This window comes from Leishmania infantum, chromosome 35, assembly GCF_000002875.2.
Source record: "Leishmania infantum JPCM5 genome chromosome 35".
NCBI classification, from domain to species: Eukaryota; Euglenozoa; class Kinetoplastea; order Trypanosomatida; family Trypanosomatidae; genus Leishmania; species Leishmania infantum.
The window spans coordinates 1,496,568-1,520,141 of NC_009419.2; the positions used below are offsets into that span (position 1 = coordinate 1,496,568).

Below are 23,574 nucleotides of genomic sequence, written 5' to 3' on the forward strand. Positions count from 1 at the left end.
TGCGTTGCCCTTTTCTATGTGTCGGTGTGCTTGGATCCCGTTTCGTGACGGTCTTGTTCGCTTCGCTCTTTTATCGAGCCATCGATGGCTTCAGTCCAGCCACAATCCATAAGTTGCAGAGCACGTGCGCCTGATGAACACCTGAGGAAGGGTGGGGGTGGGGACAAGACTAGCAAAACAAGCGCAGCTTCATCAGCGCACCGAGAGAAAGAGTCCCTGTGTGAGTCTACGTGTGCAGGCCACCCGCAAGGCGTCTCTGTTTGTTGTCCGCAACGCAGCACCGCCACAGTGTCCTCCTCTCATGGCGTGTGTATGCGATGCGTGATGTGCGGATGTGTTTTGTGATCGAATTGACGAAAAACAGTCAAGAGGAGAGCTACGGGGATAGCAGAAGAAAAGAGGAGCAGGACAACGACGGAGCGCGCTACAACACGAAGGGGCGGAGGGAAAACATGCAAGCCATCCACCCGCATTTGACGATCGCCTAAAGTGACCTACCGCTGCAGAGTCGTGAAAGAAAAAAAAAACAGAACGGCTAGCGCACCGTATGCAGGATGCGACTGAAGAAAGATGCGTATTCACGCACGGCGCAGGGCACCGGTTTCTAGAATCGCCCCTTCTTTAGAAACAGATCCCTCTTTTGTAGTCACTTCATGGTTTCACGAAAAGACAGGCGCCAGAATGCTCCACCCAACCAGCTCTCTAGCGATCACGTCGAGGAGGGAACAGCCATGAGACTGCCCACCTGCCGCTCGTTAGAAAAGAAGCAGTACAGTCAGTCACGAACAGGAAAAAAAAAGACGAGGTTATCTGTGTGACTATGCGACTGGCCTGGGCAATCGCTCGACTGCACACAAGCACAGCGCATTTCAAAGCTACCCGACCGCCACTGCCGCGGATACACGGCGCAGAGCGCCTCTCGCCCTTTCGACTCTGGTGCTTTCCATCCACTCACCCTTGAGAGCGTCACTCGACGTAGAGCGGCGGAAAGACGACAGGAGACGCAAAATGAACCTCTTCTGGCATCGTGCGCCACCCGCGAATCCACGACGGCGCCATCAGATGCGGTCGCGCGTTCTCCGCAACCACGTTGATGCGATAAAGGACTTCGCTTTGGGGTGTCATGTTGCCACCGAACGCCATCATCAAGTGCGGGTCGACCACCATGACGGTTCCCGGACCGATTACGGGAGCAGCGGGGGCACTGCTCGGCCCGGCCATTGCTGCGAGGAGCGGTTGGCCTACCACAGATGCATCAAATTGAAAGCGGCGCAGTTGATCGCGTACGTCGGCCTCCATGGGGGCAAAGGGACGCCACAATCGCTCGGCACGCACCGAGTGCAGGTACTGGCGGCGCACCGCGTGCTGTGAGTTGCGCATCACGAAGGGCGGAAGACATAGAGGAGTAGGGGTGTAGGTGAAGAGAACCATCGACACCGCTGTCGCCTCACCACCGCCCTTGCTGACGCGTGCATTCGTGCGGGTGCCAATCGTCGGGGCAAGGCAATGGTACCCAACAGGGTTGCCGTACGCCTCGCGCAGCAGGGGCACATCACCAAAAATGACGGGCCGTGCCACACCGCCCACCACCTCTGCCAGCTGCGAGAGCGGCTTCACGAACTCCTCATTGTCTCGCAGTACCGCCTCCAGCTGTGCGTTTGTCATCCACGCATTGGCGCGGTACTGGTTTATCGCCATGAGCATCTGCGGGTCCGTCTTGACTGTGCTCGTACAGCCTCGGCTCCACACCTTCTGCGTCTCCGCGGAGACCATCTCGCTCAACTGCAACATATCCTCTCTGCCGAGCTCCGAGACATCGCGGCCGTTAAGGAAAGCCTTCGCAGCGCGCCGCAGCCGCCGCTTATGCCTCCTTATGTCGCGGTAGTAGCGTAAGATGTACCGCCGCTTCTGCAGATGCGACATCAGGCCATCCTGAAGTGGGTCTGTGCACTTGGGCGTAGACTTCAAGAGGGAGTGGACATTGGGCAGGTGCGCAAAGGAGCGGGAGCGCGCCGCTGTGGAGGCCAAGGCTGCAGACCGAATGCGCTCCACCATGGAGCTCGAGAGCACATTCGGAACAATGGCGTAGCCGTGCTCCAAGAAGTGCTGTCGTGCAGCTAAGGGCAATGTCATGTGGAGAAGAGGCTGCTCCCCCCGGAAAAAGTAGAAGGGGGACGGTAGAGGGGCACGCAACGCGCCAGCGTGTCGGATCCGCTCTAGAGAGAAAGACAAGGCAAAGAGTGAGAGGGGTTGAAATACGAGAAACTGGTGGGGCAGCTCCAATGCACAAGAGGGGAAGAGGGTTTAGTGTCACAAAAAGGTACAGAAAGATGTGGTGTTCGTCCATTCCGTCATCATGGCATCCGTGCACATACTTGCACACGCACACTGGAACGATGCACGCCTTTTTCTCTTATGCACGTAGCAAACCCTCAGACCTGCCTTCTTCGGCTCAGCAACGAGTTCCGCTGTGGCGGCCTCTAATGGAAAAAAGAGAGAGGGAGAGGGGTGGGTACGCAAGCACATCTAGACGTGGAAGTCAGTTCCGCTTACTTGGGTGGAAGGGCGTACTGCCTCGCGTCGTTGAGCACAATCAATCCTCGGCCCACAAACGATCGCAGCAGCTCTACCACGTCCGCGTTTGACCCTTCGAACTTGCCCAACAACTTGAGACTGCTGTGAATCGCTGTGCTCGATTGCGCGCCACGTGTCTTGAGCAGCGACGTCACCATCCGCTCCATCAGCTTTACACGCTCGGGGGGAAGTCCTGCCGGCTTCCCGGATTCCTCATCGGTTTCTCTGTCCTCCATGAAGACGAAATCGGCAGAAGCAGCCACGCTAAGCTGCATGGTGACCAGGTCCGTCGCTGGCTGGAACATCAGCACCGCCGGGGAGAGTCGTTGCGCATGCGCGCGGAGCTCCTCCAGTTGTACCTCCAATACGGCCGCCACCTCCTTTAGATGCACCGGCGTGCTGGAGCCACCATGGCTTGTCATCTCCTTCACGTGCAAGACGAACGATGCGTCAAACAGAGAGAGTATCTGCGGCACCGCCACGAGTGAGTTCCCCTTGGACGGGTCCTTCTGCTTTAGCTCCAGCTCAACACGGCCGAGGGACGGCAACCAGGTCATTCGCTGGTTGTCCTTGAGCCGCTTGTACGCCTCCGCAAGAGTATCCATCTCCTCCTGCAGCGCCGGATGGGGACAAAATTTCAGTGGCGCCGCAGCAGGACCAGAATCGCCGCCGTTCGCGGAGCTGCAGCGAACAAGTGGAGGCCACGCTGTCATCGACAGAACCGAGACGCTTGCAGCGGGAGACACAGCAGTGGCGGAGGCAGCAGTGGGTCCCAACTGTGGCAAGCAGTCCGTGCGGCGAGGACCCAGCTGCTCGCGCAGCTGCTGCGAGATACGCCGGGACATCTGCATGTCTCGCATCATTACTGCGCACCGATCGAGTGCCGTCTCGCCGAACACGTGCCGCAGCCGCTCGAGCACCTCCTCCTCTGGTGTTGTATCAAACTGGTGCATGGGCTTCTGCAGAAGCTGCTCCGCCAGCATCTGCTGGTACTCGTCCACCAATGCACGGCGAGGAATCGACGTGAGCAGCACGCGCACCACATCCGGTCTTCCTCGAGAAGCTGCGCGATGCAGCTCCCCTTCTTTGCTGCCTGCATCGCCGTCGAAGTCCAGGCTGCCGGCAAGGCCCTCGGATGCAGCCTGGGTCAGCGGTGGTGGTGCAACGTTCATGGCGCCACCGGGCTGCATCACCGCCTGCACCACCGCTGGCACACAGTCCTTGCGCCGCCGCAGGTGCTCCAGGGTGTCGGAGGTGACGGAGAAGACGACGCTGCTCTGCTCATTTCGTGGAAACAATATGCAGAAGGCGTGAATGGTGTTGATGAGAATGGCCAAAATGTCGTCGGTGCGTGTGCCGGCGCGGTGGAGGCGCGAAGAGAGCATATGGCGCACAGTCTGCACCAGCTCTGTCTTGAGGCCGCTTTCCGGGGTCGACTGCAGGCAGTAGCGCATGTCCTCGAGAGCTGGAACGGAGTCGGGGTAGTCCGAGAGGATCTCCCAAAAGCCGTCAAGGCGCCTGCGAGCGTAGGTGTGCAGCAGCAGCAGTCGCAAGTCGGCACACCATGCCTCCCGCTCCGCTCGCACCGCCTCGTTCGTCTGTGATGAAGGGCACGCGTCGCCTTCCTGCGCGCGTCTCGGCACCGTATGACAGCCTTCTGACGTCATTCCCACGTCCCCACAGCGGCGATTCGTAGAGGTCCCGTCGCTGAGGTTGCCGCTGCTGCGACACAAAGGATCCGACTCCCCGTCGCTGTCAGGCAACACCATCCGCACAAACGGCACGACCGAGTGCTCCAGCCATGACAAGTGTTTGTGCAAAATACGAGTCGAGAAGTCATCAGAGAGGTCACTCAGTCGGTCGCGAATGCCGTCTTCTAATACAGACCTCCATAACTGTTTCACTTCTGCCGACCGGTTTAGAGCTAGCCGGTGCAGGCACGCCATTAAAGAATCCGGCGCCGGCGAAGCGGATGCAGGTGCCAAGGCGCTCTCGCTAGCGTCACCTGCTTCTCCCAAAGTCCTGTCGCACTCTGAGCCGCGCGCTTCCTCCTCATCTCCATCACCTGCCGCTTTCCGCTGCGTCGCCAGGACGAACCGACCGTGCCACCGGAGAAAAGTAAAGAGTGCCTGCCTTCCTGGAGGTTCTTCGCCGGTCACCAAGTCTGTCTGCAGCAACGCACAGCGAAGTCGGACAGCAAGGAGCGCAGCAACCCCTGGTGTATGCAGTGCCGAGCACCAGCGCAGCAGATGTGAATGCACTTGGCGGTACACCTCGCCAAGTCTCTCAAGCGCCGGAAGCGCTACCTCGGTGGAGAGTGGGCCACTACAGCACAGGACGGCTGACTGGTAAACACCGATCTCGACCGACAAGGCAGCACTCACACGCTCCAGTAGGGTGTCAGCGACCATGGCGTTGAGCGGCGCACTAGTAGCGAGCACAGCGAGAGCTGAAGACCAAGTCGTCGGCGACGACAGCGGCCACGCCGCCCCGTGACCGGACTCCGAGAAAAGAGCAAGACCGTGAGTGTCAAGCGCGTCTAGCATCTCTGCAAGAATGCGCATGGCGCCGTCCTCGTTAATGCTGTGCAGATATGGCATCATCGTTGACGGTGCTGAAGGCCCTGCGACCGGCAACGCATCTTGCCCTGATCTGACGGACGCGCTGGCGCAGCTCATTGCAGCGCCGCCAATACAGCCGAAAGACTACTGAATGAGAGGAGGGCTACTCCTCCAGGCGATGCCCGCAGAGGACCACCTCGAAACGCAAGTAGAGTGCTTACAAGCAAAAGGCTGTGCACGTGCGGAGACGTGTGCGTCTATCGATATGAATAAAGAAAATGTGCGCTGTCTGTCGAGTGTGCCGCTATCCCCATTGTCAAATGCCCTTCCAGTCACACGAGAGCCTGTTAAGGTGGAGAAGGGGGGAGAAGAGAAGCGGCGAGGTGACCGAACGCAGTCGCCAACAAACAACACCTCGTCTCGTGTCTAAGACGAGTGTGTCGCAAGATGGAACTCTATCAGTGAGTGAGACTGCACCACGATTGGCTCAGCACAGCTGTCCCCAGAGTGACGGCAGTGAGTATATGAACACTGCAAAAAGAGCAGAGCGGTGTATTTACATCTACTGCGGTGTGCCCGAAACAGTGAAAAAAAAAAGCGCAGCGGTAAAGATGCGGCGACGATATGCGACCGATGGAGATAAGAGTCCTTTACAGCAGCTGAACCGAGAGAAGGAAGTCACATGAGAACTCCCATAAGCAGAGAAGAGACTGAAAGTAGTGCCAAAGACCCATTATTCGTCTTCTGCGGCAGCAGCCCACCCCACCCGCCGTCGCAGAGGTGCCACTGAGTCAAAGAAAAACTGTGTGTACGTGTGCGGGTGAGGCCTTCGCCTGTATCCGCAGTTTCTCAGGAACTCGCTGCCTTTTCAGCCATGACGCTAAGAGGTATCCGTTCTCGGAACCCTCCGCCTCCGGACACAGCTGCATTTCAGATTTATTTTTGTTTCAGGGCAAAAATAAAAGGAGACAGAACAAAAAGAAAGAATGCGTGCTCGAGTGTGTTCTCAGCGACACAGTCGGTGATCGACGCCCATAGAAAGCATGGAAACCCGTTGCTTACGCTTGAAGCACCACAGCGCCGCCAGCCTTGCGTATCTTCTTGTCGGCCAGCTTGCTCACGTAGCGCGCCTTCACGATGCACGGCACCTGGATGTGGCCGTTGCCCAGCAGCTTCGCGTACCCGCTCGACTGCAGGTCCACCACAGGCAAAGTCCCGCCCTTCGTCGCCTTCGCCGCCTCTTCCGCAGCAATCAGGCGCGACAAGTTGTTCAGGTTGATCGTCGGCTTCCACATCGGGTTCTTCTTGCGGTGGTAGTGGTCCATGCCCAGCTTACCAAAGTACCCGGGGTGGTACTTGTCGAAGTTGATGCGGTGGTGGTGCATACCGCCGGCGTTACCGCGACCGGACTCATGCTTGCGGTGCTTACCTACGCGACCGTAGCCGCAGAACGTCGAGCCACGCTGGTGGCGGCACTTCTTGAAGCGGGTCGGCATGTCGTAATCGAACTGTGTGCAGTGATCAAGAAACGTAGTAGGGTTCAGCGTAGCGTAATGTATTATGTGTATGTGAATAGGGATGCGGGTGTGCGGAGGGGGGGGGGCAAAGTGGGTGGGGGAGCAAGGGCGATGGAGTGGCGACCGTGAAGGGAGGCAGAGGGAAGAATGCCAGTGCAGGGATGTAAAAGTCGGTGTGTTGAGTCGACAGAGGACATGATACGGAAAACATCACGTCGACTTGATTCAGCAGGGAAGAAGAGTCGCACGGGTGTCGCTCAGGCGCACCACCCACCCAGCTCGATCGCGCAGCAGCTGATGTCATGGCAGTAGGGACATAGGAGCCCCCCACACCCGCGCACCCACATACGTGCAGGAAGGCGGTCGAGATTCCTTACGCGTCGCGCCCCACAGTGAATTCTATGCTTTGAGAGCACGCTCCACACCTTGCGCGGCCAACATAAACATGCATATGCATATACGCAGCCCACACATAAGTGCGTCACAGCCGAGGGGCCTCTCCGATATAAGAAAAAGCACGGTAAGACAACCAATGGCGAAAGTGGGAAAGGGGAGAGACAAAGGGGGCGCACAGTGAAGCAGCAAGGGGAGCGAGGAGGAAGTGGAGAGGGGGGGGGAAGAGGCCCGCCACCATGTTGCAGTGGCACGCCAGAGGAGGTCTTTTGCACCCTTGACACTACAATGGACGTGCCCGCAAAGACAATAAAGCAGGGAAGAGTGAAAAGGGGGAAAAACAGGGATACAGTGAACCCAGCGTTTTTGCCCCACAACAGCATCGGCTAACGTGACTACACACACCTCAAAGGCGGCGCCAACGGGAAAAAGGGAAACAAGGAGAGATCCGCTGAAAAACAGGGGTGGAAGAGCGATCATGGCAGACGTCGGAGAGAGGAAGGGAAACAGGAATGCGACAGCCGCAAAGTCACGGCGCATCTCTTGAAGAAAGCCTCACGAGGAAGGGTTCCTGCCATCAGATTCGCCTTTGGCGCCGACGTCCGTTGTGTCATGCCCCTCAGTGCCGTTCGCGCTTTGAGCAAGACGTATCTCCCACGTGAATCGCGCCAGCTCATCCTGTTGGTGACGCACAATTCGGGAGAAGGGGCACCACACGCAGCACCCGCCCGCAAGGGAGAACAGCAGCGCAACCACAGTCAGCAGTATGGACGCCACGCCGCCCGTGATGCCTTTGTAGTTGCACTGAAAGCTGGGGATTGAGCCCAATATCTTGACGCCGACGCACGCGGCAGGGAGACGATAGTCATTCCTTCGAACGTACGGCACAAAAGACGTGATTTCGTATATGTAAGTGTAATCAGCGTTTTTGGCGTAGCTGTAGCAGCCCATATCCGCCTCAGAAGGCATCATCGCAGTGCACGCCACATCACGATCATCCACAGGGAAGGCGTAGCTTTGCGGGAAGAAGGGGTGGTGCGCGAACAGCGGCGGGGCGCCGCCCTTGCCGGTCACCGTCATGCGCACCAGCCGGGTGTAAGCCGACGCGCCACTTTCTATGCTGTCGACGGTCCAGAACGACGCCGTGTCCACCAAATCAGTAGTCGCCCAGTACCACGTTACACGGACGCCTTGTATCTCCGCCACCCACACCCCGCACGGGATGTTGCGCACCGTCTGGTTGCCGATAAACGTCGGCGGCACATTTGGCGAGTAGAGCAGCAGGGAGCTGGAGCTCCTGGCCATCAAGTCGTAGGCAATGACGACGCGTCTGCAGGTGTTCAGGTCAGGGAAGAAGTACTTGCGCAGAGCCTCGTCGGCCATCTCCTGGCCGCTCGGCACTGCAAACTCGGTGTGGTAGTACGACATCTGATTCCACGAGTTGGTGTACCACTCGTGCTTGTACACGCGACCAGCGATACCCTTCAGGGGGAACTGCAAGCTGGTGAGGGAGAAACCCGCATAGAGGCTGTAGGACTCGCGAACCTGGTAGAAGGACTTCTTAAGCGGCGAAACGACAAGGAAATTTGCTGTGAAATCATCAGGAAACGCTGGCATCGTGTAGTTGGCAGTGTCCGCTGCTGAGGTTGATGACGATGTCTCACTCGAGCTGCTGAAGACACTGGGCCGCGATGAAAAGGCCTTGGCAGCGCCCGCGAGGGCTCTCATCATCGGCAGAGCAACGTTCGACGACTTCCAGACTCGTGGGTGCTCAGAGGATGAGTTTTTGCAGGAGTACGGAAGAGACCCCCGCACGGCGGACACGTTCGAGCCAAAGAAGGAGAAAGTAAACAGGCAGTTGTTAATCTTGCTGGCGGAGTCTGTTGTCATCACCTCGATCGACACCGGCGTCAGGTCCACCTGCATCAAGTTCACCAACCAGTGCTGCGTGCTCGTCAACACAGCGGCGCGGTAAGTGGCGGGCGACCCAAGACCACCGTAACTGCTCGGAATCGTGAGGTTATACTGGCTCGAGTAGTTATCGGCGGCAATACCGCGAATCATGCTCGGGCTGGGTGTCGCTGAGAGCGGGGAACGCAGCATAGTAATGAGACTCTCAGACAAGAGCACCTCGTCCGAGGATTCATACAACCCCTTCGTGTGCACACAGCCCTTGGAGTCGGAGATGCTGTACTTGTCGGTAGAGTTGATGTAGTAGGTACGGACGTAGTCGCTGTCTAGGATGCGCTCCACGTATAATGGGAGGTGCACTTTCTCTTTCGTGCCGTCCGCGCTCGCATTGACGGAGAAGCGAAATGCACTGATCACGGATCTGTCGTAGACCGTCGGCTCACTCGGCATGGCGCTGCGGCACACCACCTCGACATCGAACAATCCCTCACCCATCAGCGGCAGCAGGTTCACCGCGCTCACTGCGACAGAGACGCTGAGCAGGGCAAGCAGCGCCGCGGTCACGGCGAGCGTCGTCACCACGGCAGAAGTACGCATCATCTGGCACACAGCAATGTCACCCGATTGGTCACTAAGAGCTAAAGAAGGAAAACGAAAACGAAGAGATGAAAGCCAGCGCAGTGAAATGCAGCCCAGATGCAGCCCGATGAAGCCCTCAACACGTGCAAAACGTGGCCTTGACTTTTAATGCAGCACTACCCCTTTTTGCACAAGTGTGCTTGTGTCCGTGTGATATCGAGACGCTACTCTAGTTAGGGTAGCGGTCGCTCGAGCGGCAGAGTTAATATAGAAAACGACTGAAACGAAAGATGAGGGAAGTAATGTGATAATGTGGTTGTCGGTGAATAGGGGGTTAGCAACGCACGAAATATTCGGCGCAATGCCACGGAAAGCACACGTGATGGTGGTAGCGGAGCAGAAAACGAGAAGAGGTGGAAGAATGCTACCGTCCAGCGCACGCAGAGCACCTGTGAAAAGGGGGAGATGAAGAGGGAGGACGGGAAGGGGAAGGAGGCGACGCTGACGGGGAAAGCACCGCAGTCAGTAAAGAAGACAGGGAAGACGCAAGCAAAGATGCGAGGGGGACACGTAAAAAGTTTTGTGTGAAGCCAAAACGAAAAGAGCGAAGATGGCAAGCCTGCAGGACGACCAGGTATGCCTGTGGGAGGGGTTCAAGAGTCACAAGCGGTGCGCTCGCTGCGCCGACGGTGACGGTGATTGTTTACGGACGTTTGCCAAGAAACAAACAACGCCGAAACAGAAAAAAAAAGACAGAGGCAATGGGAAAAGGGAGAGGAGGGTGAGCAAGTGCGCGCGGCGCAGAGCAGAATGTCGCAGCCTCACGAACGACGGCCGAGGAGGGGAGACACATTGGCTTCACACTCGTCTCCCCCCCCCCGCGACTTCGGTATCAACGCTACTGCCGCTTTGATGCAAGTGGCAGCACACAGAGAAAGCCAAAAAGGGGCGGCATCGCGAAGGCAAGACACCGCGATCCGTCACCTCTTCGACGGTTCGGGAGTAGCTGGTTGGCCCCACGAAAAGCACCAAGTGCAGCGGTTGTGGGTGCAACCTCGCATCCAGTGCGCCGCACGCGCAAGACCAGCTCAAAACCAGCCTCGAACAGCTCTGTGGGCGCTGCAATCATCAATGCGAAACGGGTCTGCTTCCCGCATTTGATCCCCCCCCTCATGCATGAATGAGCTGCCTATTTTGTGCGTGCGTGTGCGTGTTGTTGTTTTGGTTGTCTGTTGCAAAAGTCACCGCCCCTCTCATCACATCACGCGCTAACTTTCACGCACGCCCTTATTTTCCGCGTGTCCCTCCCTGCCTCAGTCCCTCCTACCCCTTGCCCGCACACCAAATGGGGCACAAGACCGTCACTGCGAGAAGGTGTGCTGGCGCGGGAAAAAAGGGATGGGATGTGCCCTGGTTCTCCGCCGCCTTCTCCATGGAAGACTCGGCGGGGTTTTCTTTGGTGAATCCACTTCAGGCATTCACACGCCGAAAAGAGAGGGGCCGACGGCAGAGGAAGAGAAAACGCAAGAAAAAGCGGCTCCAGAGAGGGGGCGGGGGCTCGACCAAACAAAAGTCAGAGGACGCAAAGAAAGAAAAGAGAAACAACGCTCCTCCCCCGCACTCACGCCTGGAGAACCACAGCGCCGCCAGCCTTGCGTATCTTCTTGTCGGCCAGCTTGCTCACGTAGCGCGCCTTCACGATGCACGGCACCTGGATGTGGCCGTTGCCCAGCAGCTTCGCGTACCCGCTCGACTGCAGGTCCACCACAGGCAAAGTCCCGCCCTTCGTCGCCTTCGCCGCCTCCTCCGCAGCAATCAGGCGCGACAAGTTGTTCAGGTTGATCGTCGGCTTCCACATCGGGTTCTTCTTGCGGTGGTAGTGGTCCATGCCCAGCTTACCAAAGTACCCGGGGTGGTACTTGTCGAAGTTGATGCGGTGGTGGTGCATACCGCCGGCGTTACCGCGACCGGACTCATGCTTGCGGTGCTTGCCTACGCGACCGTAGCCGCAGAACGTCGAGCCACGCTGGTGGCGGCACTTCTTGAAGCGGGTCGGCATCTTCGGCGAGGGGAAAAAAAGAGCTGTAGTGGAAAAGGGATGAGGCATTACACGAGAACGGTATTAGGAAACCAAGCACAAGCGGGAGATGAAGGTAGAGAGAGGCACAACGACGGAATGAGAAGTGATGCGATGAGCAGAGGTTTTGAGATCGGGGGGTTGTAAGTGCACGTAGTTGGTAAAGAAAGTGCGTCGCGAGGCGGAGATAAACGTCGTGTCCCCGCGTTCTTGCTTTAGAGGAACGCACAAACGCTCGCAGACGCACGGAGCCAAGCATTCGTGTCGTGACTCAAGAATGCCGGAGGAGCGAGGATCGAACGACGGGTCGATGAAAGCCTGGTTGCCCTACGCAGAGATTCTGTTTAGCATGACGTGCCAAAAGAAGCGTTGCGCATAAGCCACGTGTTGCCGCATTCGCGGTGTGAAGTCGAAGAGCAGACTCTCCTCTCACGCTCTCTTGTTATGGACGTTATGTGAGGTGGGTGTTATCTTTTTTTTTTTCGAATGGAAGAGAAAGATAAAGAAAGTTTGTGTTGCTGTGCGTCGCGTGATGCTCTGGAACGCAGTACCGCATGTGCAGCGAGCTACGGAGCGCTGATTAGACGATTGCGGGGGCGTGCGTGGAGATCTTGGGCCACAGGTCCGCAGACTCCTTCGCCACCGGGCCGGCAATGCCGGAACCCTTCATTTCGCCTTTGGGGTTCACGATCACGCCAGCGTTGTCCTCGAAGTAAATCACCGTACCGTCCTTGCGGCGCCAGCTCTTGCGCTGACGGATGATCACAGCGTTCAGCACCTTCTTGCGCAGCTCCGGCTTGCCCTTCTTCACAGAGCACATCACCATATCGCCTAGGGCAGCAGACGGCAGACGGTTAAGACGGCCGTGGTAGCCCTTCACGGAAATGACGTACAGGTTCTTGGCACCGGTGTTGTCCGCGCAGTTCACCACCGCGCCGACGGGCAGTGCGACGGAAACGCGGAAGCGGCAGCCCTTGACGTTGGCCTGATCCTTACCCATGATCGACGATCTAACCTTGTGTGTTTGAGCGCGCGCGGATAGGGTGGATCGCCAAAGAATGAACGTGACGGATGAGGGAAAGAAAGGAATGGTAGAAAGGGGAGGTGAGAGGGGAACACCGAGAAAAGGGGCACGATTCGGATGGACATGGTGAAATGGAAAGCAGCGTACGTGTAAAAGACCATGGAGTATGCGACTTCGTCTGCGTGGCTAGCCGGTAGCTGCGCCGCAGCAGAGAAGACAGCCGTTTATGGGCCCTCGCTGGCTCATCATGGATTTTTCTTTGGGGAGGGGGGAGCCTTCGTAAATACGTTCAATCCGCCATGCTCTCAAATCCGTGTGTAAACGCGACAAGGCAAACTCAAACGCAATGCGTCTGCGAAGACGGCGACGCGCACGTACATGGCCGCGCATCAGACGAAAAAAAGATGGTTGACCTGACAGAAAAAAGCGCACAGACAGACGGAACACGCTCACGAGTCCACACGCACACCAGGAAAAGAATATCCCGCGACTGTACAGCGAGCCCTCTACCGCGCTCACGAAAACGCGAAAAGAACAGCAAGCACCCCTCGACTTCGGGTTGCGTCGATAGCAGAACAAAGAGAGCGCCGTCGCCGTGACTGTGCGACGCACGGCTGACATCACCTGCCCGCTGCCACCGACTCATAGTTGACGCCGCGATTGACGATCAATGTTGATGGCAGCAAACTCGCGTATCTCTCGCTCTGATGGCATATCCATGCCGGTGAAGCGCCACTTGCGGTCATTTGCTTTCCACTCGATTGAGCGCCGCTCATCCTCAAAGGCTGGGTTCAACGCCTTCACAGTGTCGTGACGGAAGACGCCATGGTCAGCGAGCCACAGGTGTATCGACGTAAAGACGTGCTCCTGCGGGTTGTCACGCGTTTCCAGGAGCGTTCCCATGACAACCACGGGCACCAGAATAACGGGGAAGTAACGCAGCCAGCGGTACGTGGCGTAGCTCGTCATGCCAACACGAGAGCGACGCTCCTCGAACGGCATGGGAAATACGCGGTTGATCGTCTCTAGCACCCGCGAGTGCCGCGTCATCTCCGCCTTTGCGCGCTTCACCCATAATTGGGACATTTCCAGAGGCTCTATCGGGTTGTGTGAAGGCATAAAGCAGCAGTCGAGCAAGAGCGCACGGCGGGGCGCTGGTGCAAGAGAGAGAAAGGGCGTTTGCCTCCGCTGTGCCCGATAAGGCAAACCTGGGAGATGCAAGAATAGGGAGGTGGAAGACGGGGCACGTGTGCAAAGTAGACGCAAAGGAAGGCCGTCCAGGAAGGAAGACAATGAAGGCCCACTCCACTGACGCGATATAAAATCGCGTAGCAGTGGCGGAGACGGAAACATGGCATGCTCATACATTTCCTCGATGCATCGCACATACGCACAAGCACAAACACGTGGACGAAAAGGTGAACAGCCACCATACCAGCCAGAGCTTGCAGGTGAGCTTTGCCTTGAGTGCACATGGGAAAGGCGAGCGAGGGAAACGGCAGGAGCAGCAACCGCAGCTGTCATCGCTGCAGAAGTACTATGGCGTTCCTCCTCCCCTCTCTTTTGCTCCGCCCGTGGAGTGAGACAGTTTCAGAGGCATGATACGTGTCTACAGAGCAGAGTCAACGAGGAGCAATACGCGAAAACACACACACACACACAGACACAGTGGACGGGGAAGTAAAAAAAAAAACGGCAGCGAGAGCACAGAAGCAGAAGCGGGCGAAAAGGAAAAGGAAGCTATCAGGGCCCAAGAAGGCGAACGGCACGGAGAGTGGCGTGGACAGAGCAGGTGTACTTTGGTGATCCGAAAGCGGGCAGCCTAGGATGCTAGCTCTCTTGCCGCTGGTTCAGCTCAAGGCGTTTGTTGGCCAGCTTTAGGGCCGAAATGTCCTTGACGCAGCGCATGTTGCGCGCGACCACCTCTGACACCCGCTGCGTCAAAAGACGATTCTCGATGCGCAGAACGGCCACAAGTCGCTTTAGCCGGGTCCTACTCTTTCGGGTGTCGTCTGCGAACACGTGAGAACGGCTGGCGTAGACGGCACTAGTGTCGTCCCCTCTGCGCCTCTCTGCCCACCCTGCAGAGCTGTCTGGCGCAGGAGTAGAGCGCTTAGTGTCAGCGGCAGTGGTCGCTTTCATGGCAGTGTGAAGCAAACTCACCGTCTCCTCGAGCGCCGACGACCGCGCTCGCTCGAATTCCAGGGCCCCGTGCAGCTGCCTCATCTGCGCTTCCATCGAGGTCGCCGTAGACGGGGCAGTAGAGGCGGAGAGCGTCGCGCCATCGATGTTTCCGTTCGGCAGTGGTGTCACAACGCATTCCAAGCCCGACGTAGCGCCATCGACCGCGATTGCCTCCGCGGCACGCAGAGACTCCTCGTAGAGCTGATCGCAGAGCTCCTTGTAAAACTCTGCAGCCTCGCACGCCTCCTCAGACTGACGCAGTGACAGTTCCTTCTCGCGCTGCAGCCTTTGAACCTGGTTTCGCAGTTCCCTCACCTCTTCTTGCAGCACGTGCTTGGCTGCATCGTCCTTTGCCGCCGCGGCTAGCTCAGGATGCTCGGTGAACTTGATGAGGCTGCGCAGAGCAAACGCTTCCTGCTGAAAGGCGGCCACTCGCTGATGCGAGCTCGCGAGCTCCTGCTCCAGCCGCTCGCACGTGTCATGAAGATCTTTGACGCGGTGGTACAGAAATGGGAGTTGCCGTAGCTGCCTCTCTTGATCCCGTCGCAGTCGCTCGCGACTCTTGATACCCGCCATCTGCCGCTCGGCCGTCATCGTGGTTTCTGCCATCGCGTCTGCGTTGCTAGACTCACATGACGAGGCAGCTCGCCAGCTCGATTGAGACTGCGGCATCGCGCACTGTGCGATTTCGCATGCCCGCGCGGGCACCTATGTCGTTCACTCAACCAGGCCGGTGTCCCAGAACTCGTGTGTGGAGTGGCAACGTCCCGTACAAGTGTGTGCACGCGCAGAAGTGTGCAGCAGAGAGAGGAGAGAGGAAGTGATAGGATGAGCCCGCGGCACCAAACGGAGAAGAGGACGGCAGGCAAAGGAAAAGGAGCGCCACACCTGCCTCAGTGAATGCCGCTGTTTCCTCAACGTTGAGATCTGCAGACAAGAAAAGGGCATGAGAGAGCGAGAGTGCGACGACATGAGATATGAGCAGTGCAGTGCGGGAAGCAAGCAAGATTACCCACACCCCACTCTCTCTTCAATCCGCCTACGCATGCGTTTACCCGCAAGCGCGCCTCGGTAGATGTGCAGACTAGCCGCAGTACACAAAAGTGGTGGGCTTGGCATGGCAAACCATCACCGAACGCGGTCATCTTTAAGCGTGACAGCCCCTCCCTTTCCCTCGGCATCAAGCTGCGCCGCCAGAGACATTCGCCTGCCTCGCTCCGTGGCTGTGGAGTAAGGAGTGGTGGTTCATCTATTCTCGGCTTTAGAATCGTCTTTCTTTTACAGCTTGTGTGCCGGAAGATCTGTAAAGACATATCAGCACCCCCTTTGCTACTCCCCGCCTCCTCCCCTCTGTCGCCCTGTCAGACTGCAGCACCTCTCCCACCCACTCAACGCGTCATGCAAGCACAGAATGGGGAAAAGTGGCGAGACCACAGAGGGAGAAACACGCGGAGTTGAATAGAGCCCAAATGGAGGCGGGGCTCGAGGAGGGGTGGTCACAACACAAAGGGAAAAAAGTGGATCACAGGAGACGGAATATGACCAGCCCCGCCCCAGACAGCTCTGACAAGCATGAAGTGCAGCCACTGTTTTCAGCAATCCTCTCTGCGCACGTTGGTCCCTTGTTGAACCCCAACAGCGCATGATGGTCATGATCTTTTTCTCCTGCTCCTCCTCCACACCACTCTTTCTCCCCCCCCCCTCGCGGCACACATGCTCTCTTGTCGCCATCAGTATGGGAGACGCGGAGCAAAGAAGGCATTTGCATTCCGCGCATTCAAGGCTCATGTCGTACACGCAGTATCAGCAGCAGCAGATGCGAGCAGCAACGCGTGCTCGAAGTGGGAAGCACCATGTCCACACGCACACACACATGCGCGTATCAGAAGGCGCAGTTTACTGCCGCGCCCTCTCCTCCGTTTGACTTGCTCCCACTGCCGAGCTCTCCGCTCCCCTCCGCCGAAACCTGAGACACATTTGGGTATCCAAACCACGCCTCGAAAGCGTCGTCGTCGAAGTTGAAGTACGCGTTCTTATTAACCGATATTACCTCACCCTCTTCGATGTCGCGGAATGCCTGCATTACAAAGTAACCTTTCTCCTGCTGCACCGCTGCCTTCTTGTGAAGCGAAAGCCACTGCAACATTTCCTCATCTGGATACCCAATCATGGCGTTCGGCTGTGGCGAGTGCAGCGCCAAGTCCATGACCGGCACCATACCCATCAGCTCCCCCTGCCCTCGCCGCGCATACGGGAATTGCCGGAAGTAGGGGTGCCCCGAGCCGCCGACATCACTAGTCGACCAGAACGGAATCGCGTGACGGCGGAAGAGGCAGTAGACGTGGCGGAAAGCAGCGTCGAAGTCGCTCTCCTCCACTTTGCACTGCGCCACGAGCGGCGCCGCCCACTCCTTGTAGCCTTTCGTAGTCTGCGCCGCATCTGCCACTTTACCAATCGGCATCGCCGGGTCAAACGGCAGCACATCCAAATAAGTCTGCACGCCGCGCGGATGACCAGTGAGAAGCGCCTTGGTGAGAAACCCCAGAAACACGAAGGAGCCACGTGTCAGGTCCTCCCAGAACGGCACAGGCTCACCGTGTCGCTCGGCAGACACCTTCAAGGCAAAGCTTGGGTCATCGGCGATGCTCAGCAGGCTCTGCGTTGCCTCGACGGGGACGACGGCGACAAAGTCGAACTCCGGAATCCGCTCAGTGGCAACAAGGCCCAGCGGAGTGACGTGGACACGCTGGAAGAGGCGGCACCCTTTCATAACAGCCCATGTAACAAAGTCGAGCAACTTGGGGTTGCATCGGGCGATGCGTACGCCGCCCATCGCCAGCGCATGCACAAGGCAGAAGAAACCACTAAAATCAAGAGAAAAAGAAGAGCGAGTGCGATGGCGCCCAAGGGGGTACGCCTGTGTAGACGAATTTGTGTCGATAAGCAGTTCCACTACAAGTGTATAATAAAGTGCAAGCACACTGTCGAGAGTAGAGAGGTGCCGCACGTACCAGAATGCACAGCACCGACTGCAGAGAGTGAAACACCAGAAAAAGAAAAGGCGCCCAGTCAACGACACCAAAAGAGAGAAGAGGCCAAGAGCGACGGATAGAGGAGCGATGCCGTACCTGCGACGGGACGTGCCATGGGCAAATGGGTCGGCGCCGCGTCTTGCTGCGTCCAGACAGTAGCCTCTGTTCCATGCATGGAAGGGAAAAGAGCAGACACAATGAAGAGGAGAGCAAAAGAAAGGTGCAGAGCATCGAGCCACAAGCATCGAACGCAGCAACACGCATGACTGGGCGAGGGACACACGCTAAGCATCCCCTTACCGAATGGAACGCAAATGTAACGAGCCGTCTCTTCACACTGCCAGCGTAGAACGGCGAACGCACACAGAAGGAAACAACAAGCTCGCTTACTTTGATTGCCTCTCCCCATCCCCCCCCCCCCCGACTCTTTCTGCACTGATGAGCACGCCCCAACGCTATTGTGTCTTTTTTGGGGGGAGGGAGGGGGGGGGGTGCTGTCGTTGCTTTTCTTTTTTGTACTTGGAACTCCATCTCATGAAACAGTGACGCGAGAACAGAAGGCCGAAGCGCCGTGCAGCCCACCCACTCCACTTCAAGCCCCCTCCACACATCGGAGGGAGGATGCAGGCGCGAGAAAACGATGGTACAAATAAAAAAGCAAACTGCAACACACAAGCACATGGATATATTGGCCGATACACAAAGAGAGGGGCACCGGTATACCCGCACTCGAATGCTTACACACAGACCCACACATATGCATACACGACTGTGTGTACACGCAGACCCGTGGACGGAGGAGCGCATTGCGGCCTTGCCGTGAGAGGGCGAGGGAGAGAGCTTCCCTCATCGCAGTGCCGGAAACTCCAAGCTGGCCTACATCCATCCCTTACATACACGCAGACATATCCAAAACCAACGCCCTCCGCATGCCGACGCCGACGCTGACGCTACAGGCGACTTCTCTCCCGGCCTGCTGTTTTCTCCCATCCTGGCGTGCAACCACCGCAGACACCATTCCCACCTCCACATATATGGCCTGAATCGGTTCAATTTTCGTCCCTGGGTGTTCGCGGCATCAGACATCCACTATATCAACCAAGTGACGGATCTCCTCCTTGAGCACCGGCGTAGTACCAGGAGGGAGCATGACTTCCTGCCGCGGGTGCATGCGCTTGTTCGGCGTGTCGTAACCGATCATGAGTTCCGTCTTGTCCTTCGTGATGACGCACACGTCCACCTGGGTGCCGCTGTAGGGATCATTAAAGATGCCCTTGTGGATAGCCGACGTCACCAGCTCCTTGGCCTCCTCGCACGTCATGTTGTCTTTGTAGGCAACCTCCAACTGAGCCATGGCGGCAATGCTACCGCTGCCCATCGTCACGAAGGGCAGACGATCGGTGCTGCCGTGTGGCGCGATGGTGGCTAAGAACGGGCCCTCCACATCCACGCCACCGAGCACAAGCGCTGCGCTGACGTGGCCCTGGTAGCGGTACAAGTGGCGCTTCAGCAACGTCAGTGCCTCGAGCACGCGGGACTGCTTGCCCGTCTCGAGCCGGTGCAGGGCCAGGTGCGAGGACACCATATTCGTCACGGCCTCTGTGTCCGCCGACGTGCCGGCACCGCAGCACATGATATTCGGAGCCATGTAGTGGATCTTGCGGCAGCACTTGTCCGCCACAATACTGCCCTCGGTGGCACGAGTGTCAGCTCCGAGCACGACGCCGTCCTTGTAAACGACACCGACGATAGTCGTACCGGTCTTCAGCGTTCGTGGCGCAGAGTAGCCCTCATTCTCCAGGCTGAGGTTACGCTGCACATTTTCAAAGTTGAACCCGGGCATAGTGCAAGCGAGATCCTTCCTTTTGTTTTTCTTTTCGCAGTGCTGGCAAGGGCGCGGCTAGCCGTCGGTATCTTTTGCTTTTCCTTTCTATGCTTGGAAGAGCGTGAGAGTAGAGGGAAGGAGGGAGGGCCACCGCAGAACCACCACGACCAAAGAGAGGAGCTCTGTATGCGGCTGCGTCACCTCAAGGACACAGAGAGACTGAGGGAGATATGAACGAGAGAGAGGGAGGGAGAGAGGTAGACACTCGAGTGCGTGAGAAAGAAGTGGAGTGTAGGTGACGAGGGGAAAGAGATGGGGTAGGTTGAGGTGTCTGGGAGTTCGAGATAGAATGGATACTGAGTAAGCAGTGCAGCAGCAGGCCGAGAGCGTGAGAACCATAAGGCACATCACGCAAAAGATGAAGTGTCAAACGACGTGATGCGTCAGGCGCAGGAGAGAGTAGGGGAGAGTTGTGAGCATGATGTGCAGACTCAGAGCCCAGCTGTTTTCGTCCAGGCCGAAACAAGCATGTAGGTAGCGGTGTGGTTGAAAGATGAACCCAGCGCAAGGCGTGCGATTCACGCGTAATGCGCACTCACCAAGGGCAGGCAGAGAAGCAGTTGTGCCCGTCGACAACCCTGCCGTGGTAAGCTTTTATCAAACATGGTGAAGAAGCTGATTCGAAACCGGTGCCTTGCTGCTGCTTTGTTGACTGACTAGCAAGAGAAACAGGAACAGGGCTGCCTCCCCCCGCCTCCCACTAGCACCGCCAGCACCCTCTTGTATGTCTATTCTTTCTCGTTTTTTTTTTTCGCTCTGCTGAGATAGAAGGTAGAAACGTGATGCCGCCAACGACCCTGCACACATGCAGAGGTACACAGACACAAGGTCGTGCAGGTAGCACAATGTCGGCAGCGCAAACATATATATATATATATAGTCGGGAGGAATCCCCATACGCTTATGTAGTTACTGTGAGCACCACGAAACAAAGACACAAGCGCGAGAGAGAGGTGGGCCGGGGCTATTCTCAGATTGTTCTACAGCTCCACTTACCCGCTTACCGACCCCCTCACATGTAGAAACCACCAACAACGCATTCACAAAGACCCGGACACCAAACCGGAGGAGGCGGGGCACCGTGCACAGTATATTCGCGACGCCGCCTAAGGCGACTTCTTCAAGTTTTTGAAGTCGTACTTGTCAGACGGCTGCAGGTTCATCCAGTAGTCGTCACCCTTCTTATGGCGGCTGTCCTCCTCCACTTCGCTGAACTCCTCGGCCACTGGTTGCCCGCCTCCAAGAAACGTGGGCTCCTCACTGGGCGGCAGCTCCGCTGTCACAGACGCGTTCGGGGCAATCATCTTGTTCGCCTCATCGAAGGAAGCAGAGTCCGTCAGCTTGGCGCGCGGTTGATCTGGTGTCGGCCCAGCAAACCTATAGGCATCCTGCACGTGCTCCTGAATCGCCGCTGCCAGCTTCTCCTTGGTGCCCTCTGTGTTAGTCAGGTTCAGCTTCACAACACGGCGCGACACTGGGTAACCGAACAGCGGCGGCGGCACTGCCTTGAGCCCGAGCTTCAGCCGCTCTCGTCCTTCAATGTTCGGCTCTAGGATGCTGAAGACATAGTAGTGCTTGTACTTGGAGATCTTTCGAGACTGCTTGATGTGTACCAGGTCACCCTCGACGCAAGCGAGATCCTCATCGTGAGCAAAGAAGCGACTCGTGCGCGACACGCGCTGGTTGAACTTCGGGTAGTAGACCATGTGATTCGCTGCCACTACAGCCGTCTTGAGCATGCTGGTGCCGACCACGTAGCCGATCTTGTCAGAGCCCTGGCGGGGCTGGTTGAAAATCATTGACGTCAAGTCGTACGGCCACGGCATGCGACGCGGTCGCTGTCCCTGCACACCAGTCATCGAGACAGCCCAATGATGTCGCGTGCGATTCGGAAAGGCATTGCGTTTGAACTTGCGGACGTAGACGCGGTGATTTGCGTTGTGTGTGTTCTTGGTGCGCGCGCCGCCGTACATCATCACGCACCGCTGACGGTGCTCCGTCTGGAAGTTCCACCACGGGAGTCGAAGAAGCGACTGACGAAGCATGCGAGTTTTGCGGGGCGAGTCAACATTCACGGATAAAAATCGAGCCAAGTACCTTTCGGCACGCGCTGCAACGTGGGCAGGAGGGAACGTCAAGGAGACTCAGTTCCAAGCGTCAAGATCCTTTTGTCCTTCCGATATGCGCCAGTAAAATGAAGAGGGGTGCTACCACGTCAACAAGGATACGCCGAGAGCCACAACACACTCGCAACACCTCCGCAGAAAGGCTAAAAAAGAAAAAGAACAGACATGCGCACACGCTCTTGCGCCGATCCGACACTGTGTGTGTGTGTGTGTGTGTGTGTGTGTGCGTGCGTGCGTTTGCCAGCGTGTGTGTGTATCTCTGTGGAAGCCCTTCCCCGCACAAAAAGAAGAGTTGCTCCAGACGCTCCTTTTTTAATGTGTGCGTGTGCTCAGACGTTTCTCGTTCACGGAAGCAATGGCAACGGCAACGGGAGACGCGCGTGTGCGTGCGTGCATTGGTTTGTGCAGGCAGTGCACCGAAGAAGCACGAGAAAAAGCGCAGACGGCAAACGCCGAGAAGAGAAAGGTGGCAGCAAGTGGCAACGCACACACGCACAATTGAGTGTAACACCGTTTGTTGGGTACATCCACATGTCTTTTCCTTCCTACTCCTCACCTCGCGTCCCTCTTACAACCAAGGAGGGGTGCTAGCGCGATAGGGAGCATGAAACCGTGCCCCGGTGAGCATAAGTCACTTGGATAGGTCGTAGGAGAGAGCGAGGGTGAGTGGGCGCAGGCAGCAGGAAGCTCCTGAGCCGGCGTGACTCTTTTTTCCCACCGCAGTGGAGCGCATGAGGGGCGTATGTATGCGTGTAGGTGTGTGTAGAAACCTCACACAGAAGCGCTGCAGGCTCGAGACGTCGGGGTGAAGTCTTCGCGTTATCTGTGTCATCTATCGGGCTTTCGTCGTGTTTGCGCATGTGTCCTTTTTGTCTGTCTTCTTCCCCGCACGGAGGGGGAGTGTGGCTCGGTGTCAGCGTCGGCGCATTACTTACAAGAGCTATCCGTTGACTGTGGGTGTGTGGACTGCCGAGGGGTGCGCGCGTTTTAAGACTAAAGGAACGGAAAAGAAAAAAAAAAGAAAGAAGAGAAAAACAACGAGCGAGCAAACGGCAGTTACAGCTCAATACACTACGCCAACAAGGGAGATAACCTAAAGGAGAAGCTGCCCGTTCTATTCCTCGTGCACTTTGTATCACCCGTGCACACACATACGCACACCACTGCCTATGATGCTGTGTTCTCTCCATCAACGCCTTTCTGTGCGCCATCGTCTCGTCTTCTCCCTCTATGTGCTGGCTTCCGTGTTGAGAGGCGCCTTCTCTTCCTACGTGCCCCCACCCCTCGACTCTCCAGTTCTATTCGCCATGGCAGACAGCCCGATCTCGGAGAACGCGGGGAGAGGCGATGAGGTGCACCAAGCACAAGCATACGAAGTGACCAAGAATTCACGAGAGAATCGTATGTACCCTTGTGTTTGTGAGAGAGGCGCCAAAGGAAGGGCCCGACGGCAATGCATTGGGGAGCGGGAGGGGAACTCTCTCTGACTACATGTCATCATAGCGTACGCGGAAGGTACACCGGAAGTCTGCGGCAGAGAGAAGGACCGAGACAACAAACCACGAACACGGCGAGGGAACAGGAGAAAGCGGACCTTTTGTGGTGTTTCTGTTACCATGCCAAGCATCTCTCCGCTCGCCCTTGAGCTTTTCGTTCTGCCTCACGAGGCTCAACGGCATCGCTTGTTCTATTAGGCATTGAGCTTCCCCAT

The 23,574-nt window shown here is 57.2% G+C and overlaps 11 protein-coding genes across 11 annotated transcripts; all 11 read right to left on the minus strand.

The window, feature by feature from the left end:
- Positions 1-966: 966 nt before the first annotated feature.
- Positions 967-2,133, minus strand: LINJ_35_3790 (conserved hypothetical protein; the record flags this gene model as incomplete). Its single annotated transcript, XM_001469145.1, has 1 exon — positions 967-2,133. The coding sequence occupies one exon, from the start codon at positions 2,131-2,133 to the stop codon at positions 967-969; it is 1,167 nt and encodes a 388-aa protein (XP_001469182.1).
- A 416-nt stretch (positions 2,134-2,549) lies between these two features.
- On the minus strand, positions 2,550-5,177 carry LINJ_35_3800 (conserved hypothetical protein; the record flags this gene model as incomplete). The annotated part of the gene is made up of 1 exon (XM_001469146.1): positions 2,550-5,177. The coding sequence occupies one exon, from the start codon at positions 5,175-5,177 to the stop codon at positions 2,550-2,552; it is 2,628 nt and encodes an 875-aa protein (XP_001469183.1).
- A 1,016-nt stretch (positions 5,178-6,193) lies between these two features.
- On the minus strand, positions 6,194-6,631 carry LINJ_35_3810 (putative 60S ribosomal protein L27A/L29; the record flags this gene model as incomplete). The annotated part of the gene is made up of 1 exon (XM_001469147.1): positions 6,194-6,631. One exon carries the CDS (start codon positions 6,629-6,631, stop codon positions 6,194-6,196), a length of 438 nt encoding a protein of 145 aa, XP_001469184.1.
- A 969-nt stretch (positions 6,632-7,600) lies between these two features.
- LINJ_35_3820 (conserved hypothetical protein) lies at positions 7,601-9,556 on the minus strand (the record flags this gene model as incomplete). Its single annotated transcript, XM_001469148.1, has 1 exon — positions 7,601-9,556. One exon carries the CDS (start codon positions 9,554-9,556, stop codon positions 7,601-7,603), a length of 1,956 nt encoding a protein of 651 aa, XP_001469185.1.
- Positions 9,557-11,156: 1,600 nt separating this feature from the next.
- LINJ_35_3830 (putative 60S ribosomal protein L27A/L29) lies at positions 11,157-11,594 on the minus strand (the record flags this gene model as incomplete). Its single annotated transcript, XM_001469149.1, has 1 exon — positions 11,157-11,594. One exon carries the CDS (start codon positions 11,592-11,594, stop codon positions 11,157-11,159), a length of 438 nt encoding a protein of 145 aa, XP_001469186.1.
- Positions 11,595-12,192: 598 nt separating this feature from the next.
- Positions 12,193-12,612, minus strand: LINJ_35_3840 (putative 60S ribosomal protein L23; the record flags this gene model as incomplete). Its single annotated transcript, XM_001469150.1, has 1 exon — positions 12,193-12,612. One exon carries the CDS (start codon positions 12,610-12,612, stop codon positions 12,193-12,195), a length of 420 nt encoding a protein of 139 aa, XP_001469187.1.
- Positions 12,613-13,278: 666 nt separating this feature from the next.
- On the minus strand, positions 13,279-13,722 carry LINJ_35_3850 (conserved hypothetical protein; the record flags this gene model as incomplete). Its single annotated transcript, XM_001469151.1, has 1 exon — positions 13,279-13,722. One exon carries the CDS (start codon positions 13,720-13,722, stop codon positions 13,279-13,281), a length of 444 nt encoding a protein of 147 aa, XP_001469188.1.
- A 744-nt stretch (positions 13,723-14,466) lies between these two features.
- LINJ_35_3860 (conserved hypothetical protein) lies at positions 14,467-15,429 on the minus strand (the record flags this gene model as incomplete). Its single annotated transcript, XM_001469152.2, has 1 exon — positions 14,467-15,429. The coding sequence occupies one exon, from the start codon at positions 15,427-15,429 to the stop codon at positions 14,467-14,469; it is 963 nt and encodes a 320-aa protein (XP_001469189.2).
- A 1,273-nt stretch (positions 15,430-16,702) lies between these two features.
- LINJ_35_3870 (conserved hypothetical protein) lies at positions 16,703-17,653 on the minus strand (the record flags this gene model as incomplete). Its single annotated transcript, XM_001469153.1, has 1 exon — positions 16,703-17,653. The coding sequence occupies one exon, from the start codon at positions 17,651-17,653 to the stop codon at positions 16,703-16,705; it is 951 nt and encodes a 316-aa protein (XP_001469190.1).
- A 1,277-nt stretch (positions 17,654-18,930) lies between these two features.
- LINJ_35_3880 (putative proteasome beta 2 subunit) lies at positions 18,931-19,695 on the minus strand (the record flags this gene model as incomplete). Its single annotated transcript, XM_001469154.1, has 1 exon — positions 18,931-19,695. The coding sequence occupies one exon, from the start codon at positions 19,693-19,695 to the stop codon at positions 18,931-18,933; it is 765 nt and encodes a 254-aa protein (XP_001469191.1).
- A 1,148-nt stretch (positions 19,696-20,843) lies between these two features.
- Positions 20,844-21,782, minus strand: LINJ_35_3890 (30S Ribosomal protein S17-like protein; the record flags this gene model as incomplete). Its single annotated transcript, XM_001469155.1, has 1 exon — positions 20,844-21,782. The coding sequence occupies one exon, from the start codon at positions 21,780-21,782 to the stop codon at positions 20,844-20,846; it is 939 nt and encodes a 312-aa protein (XP_001469192.1).
- Between the last annotated feature and the right edge of the window lie 1,792 nt (positions 21,783-23,574).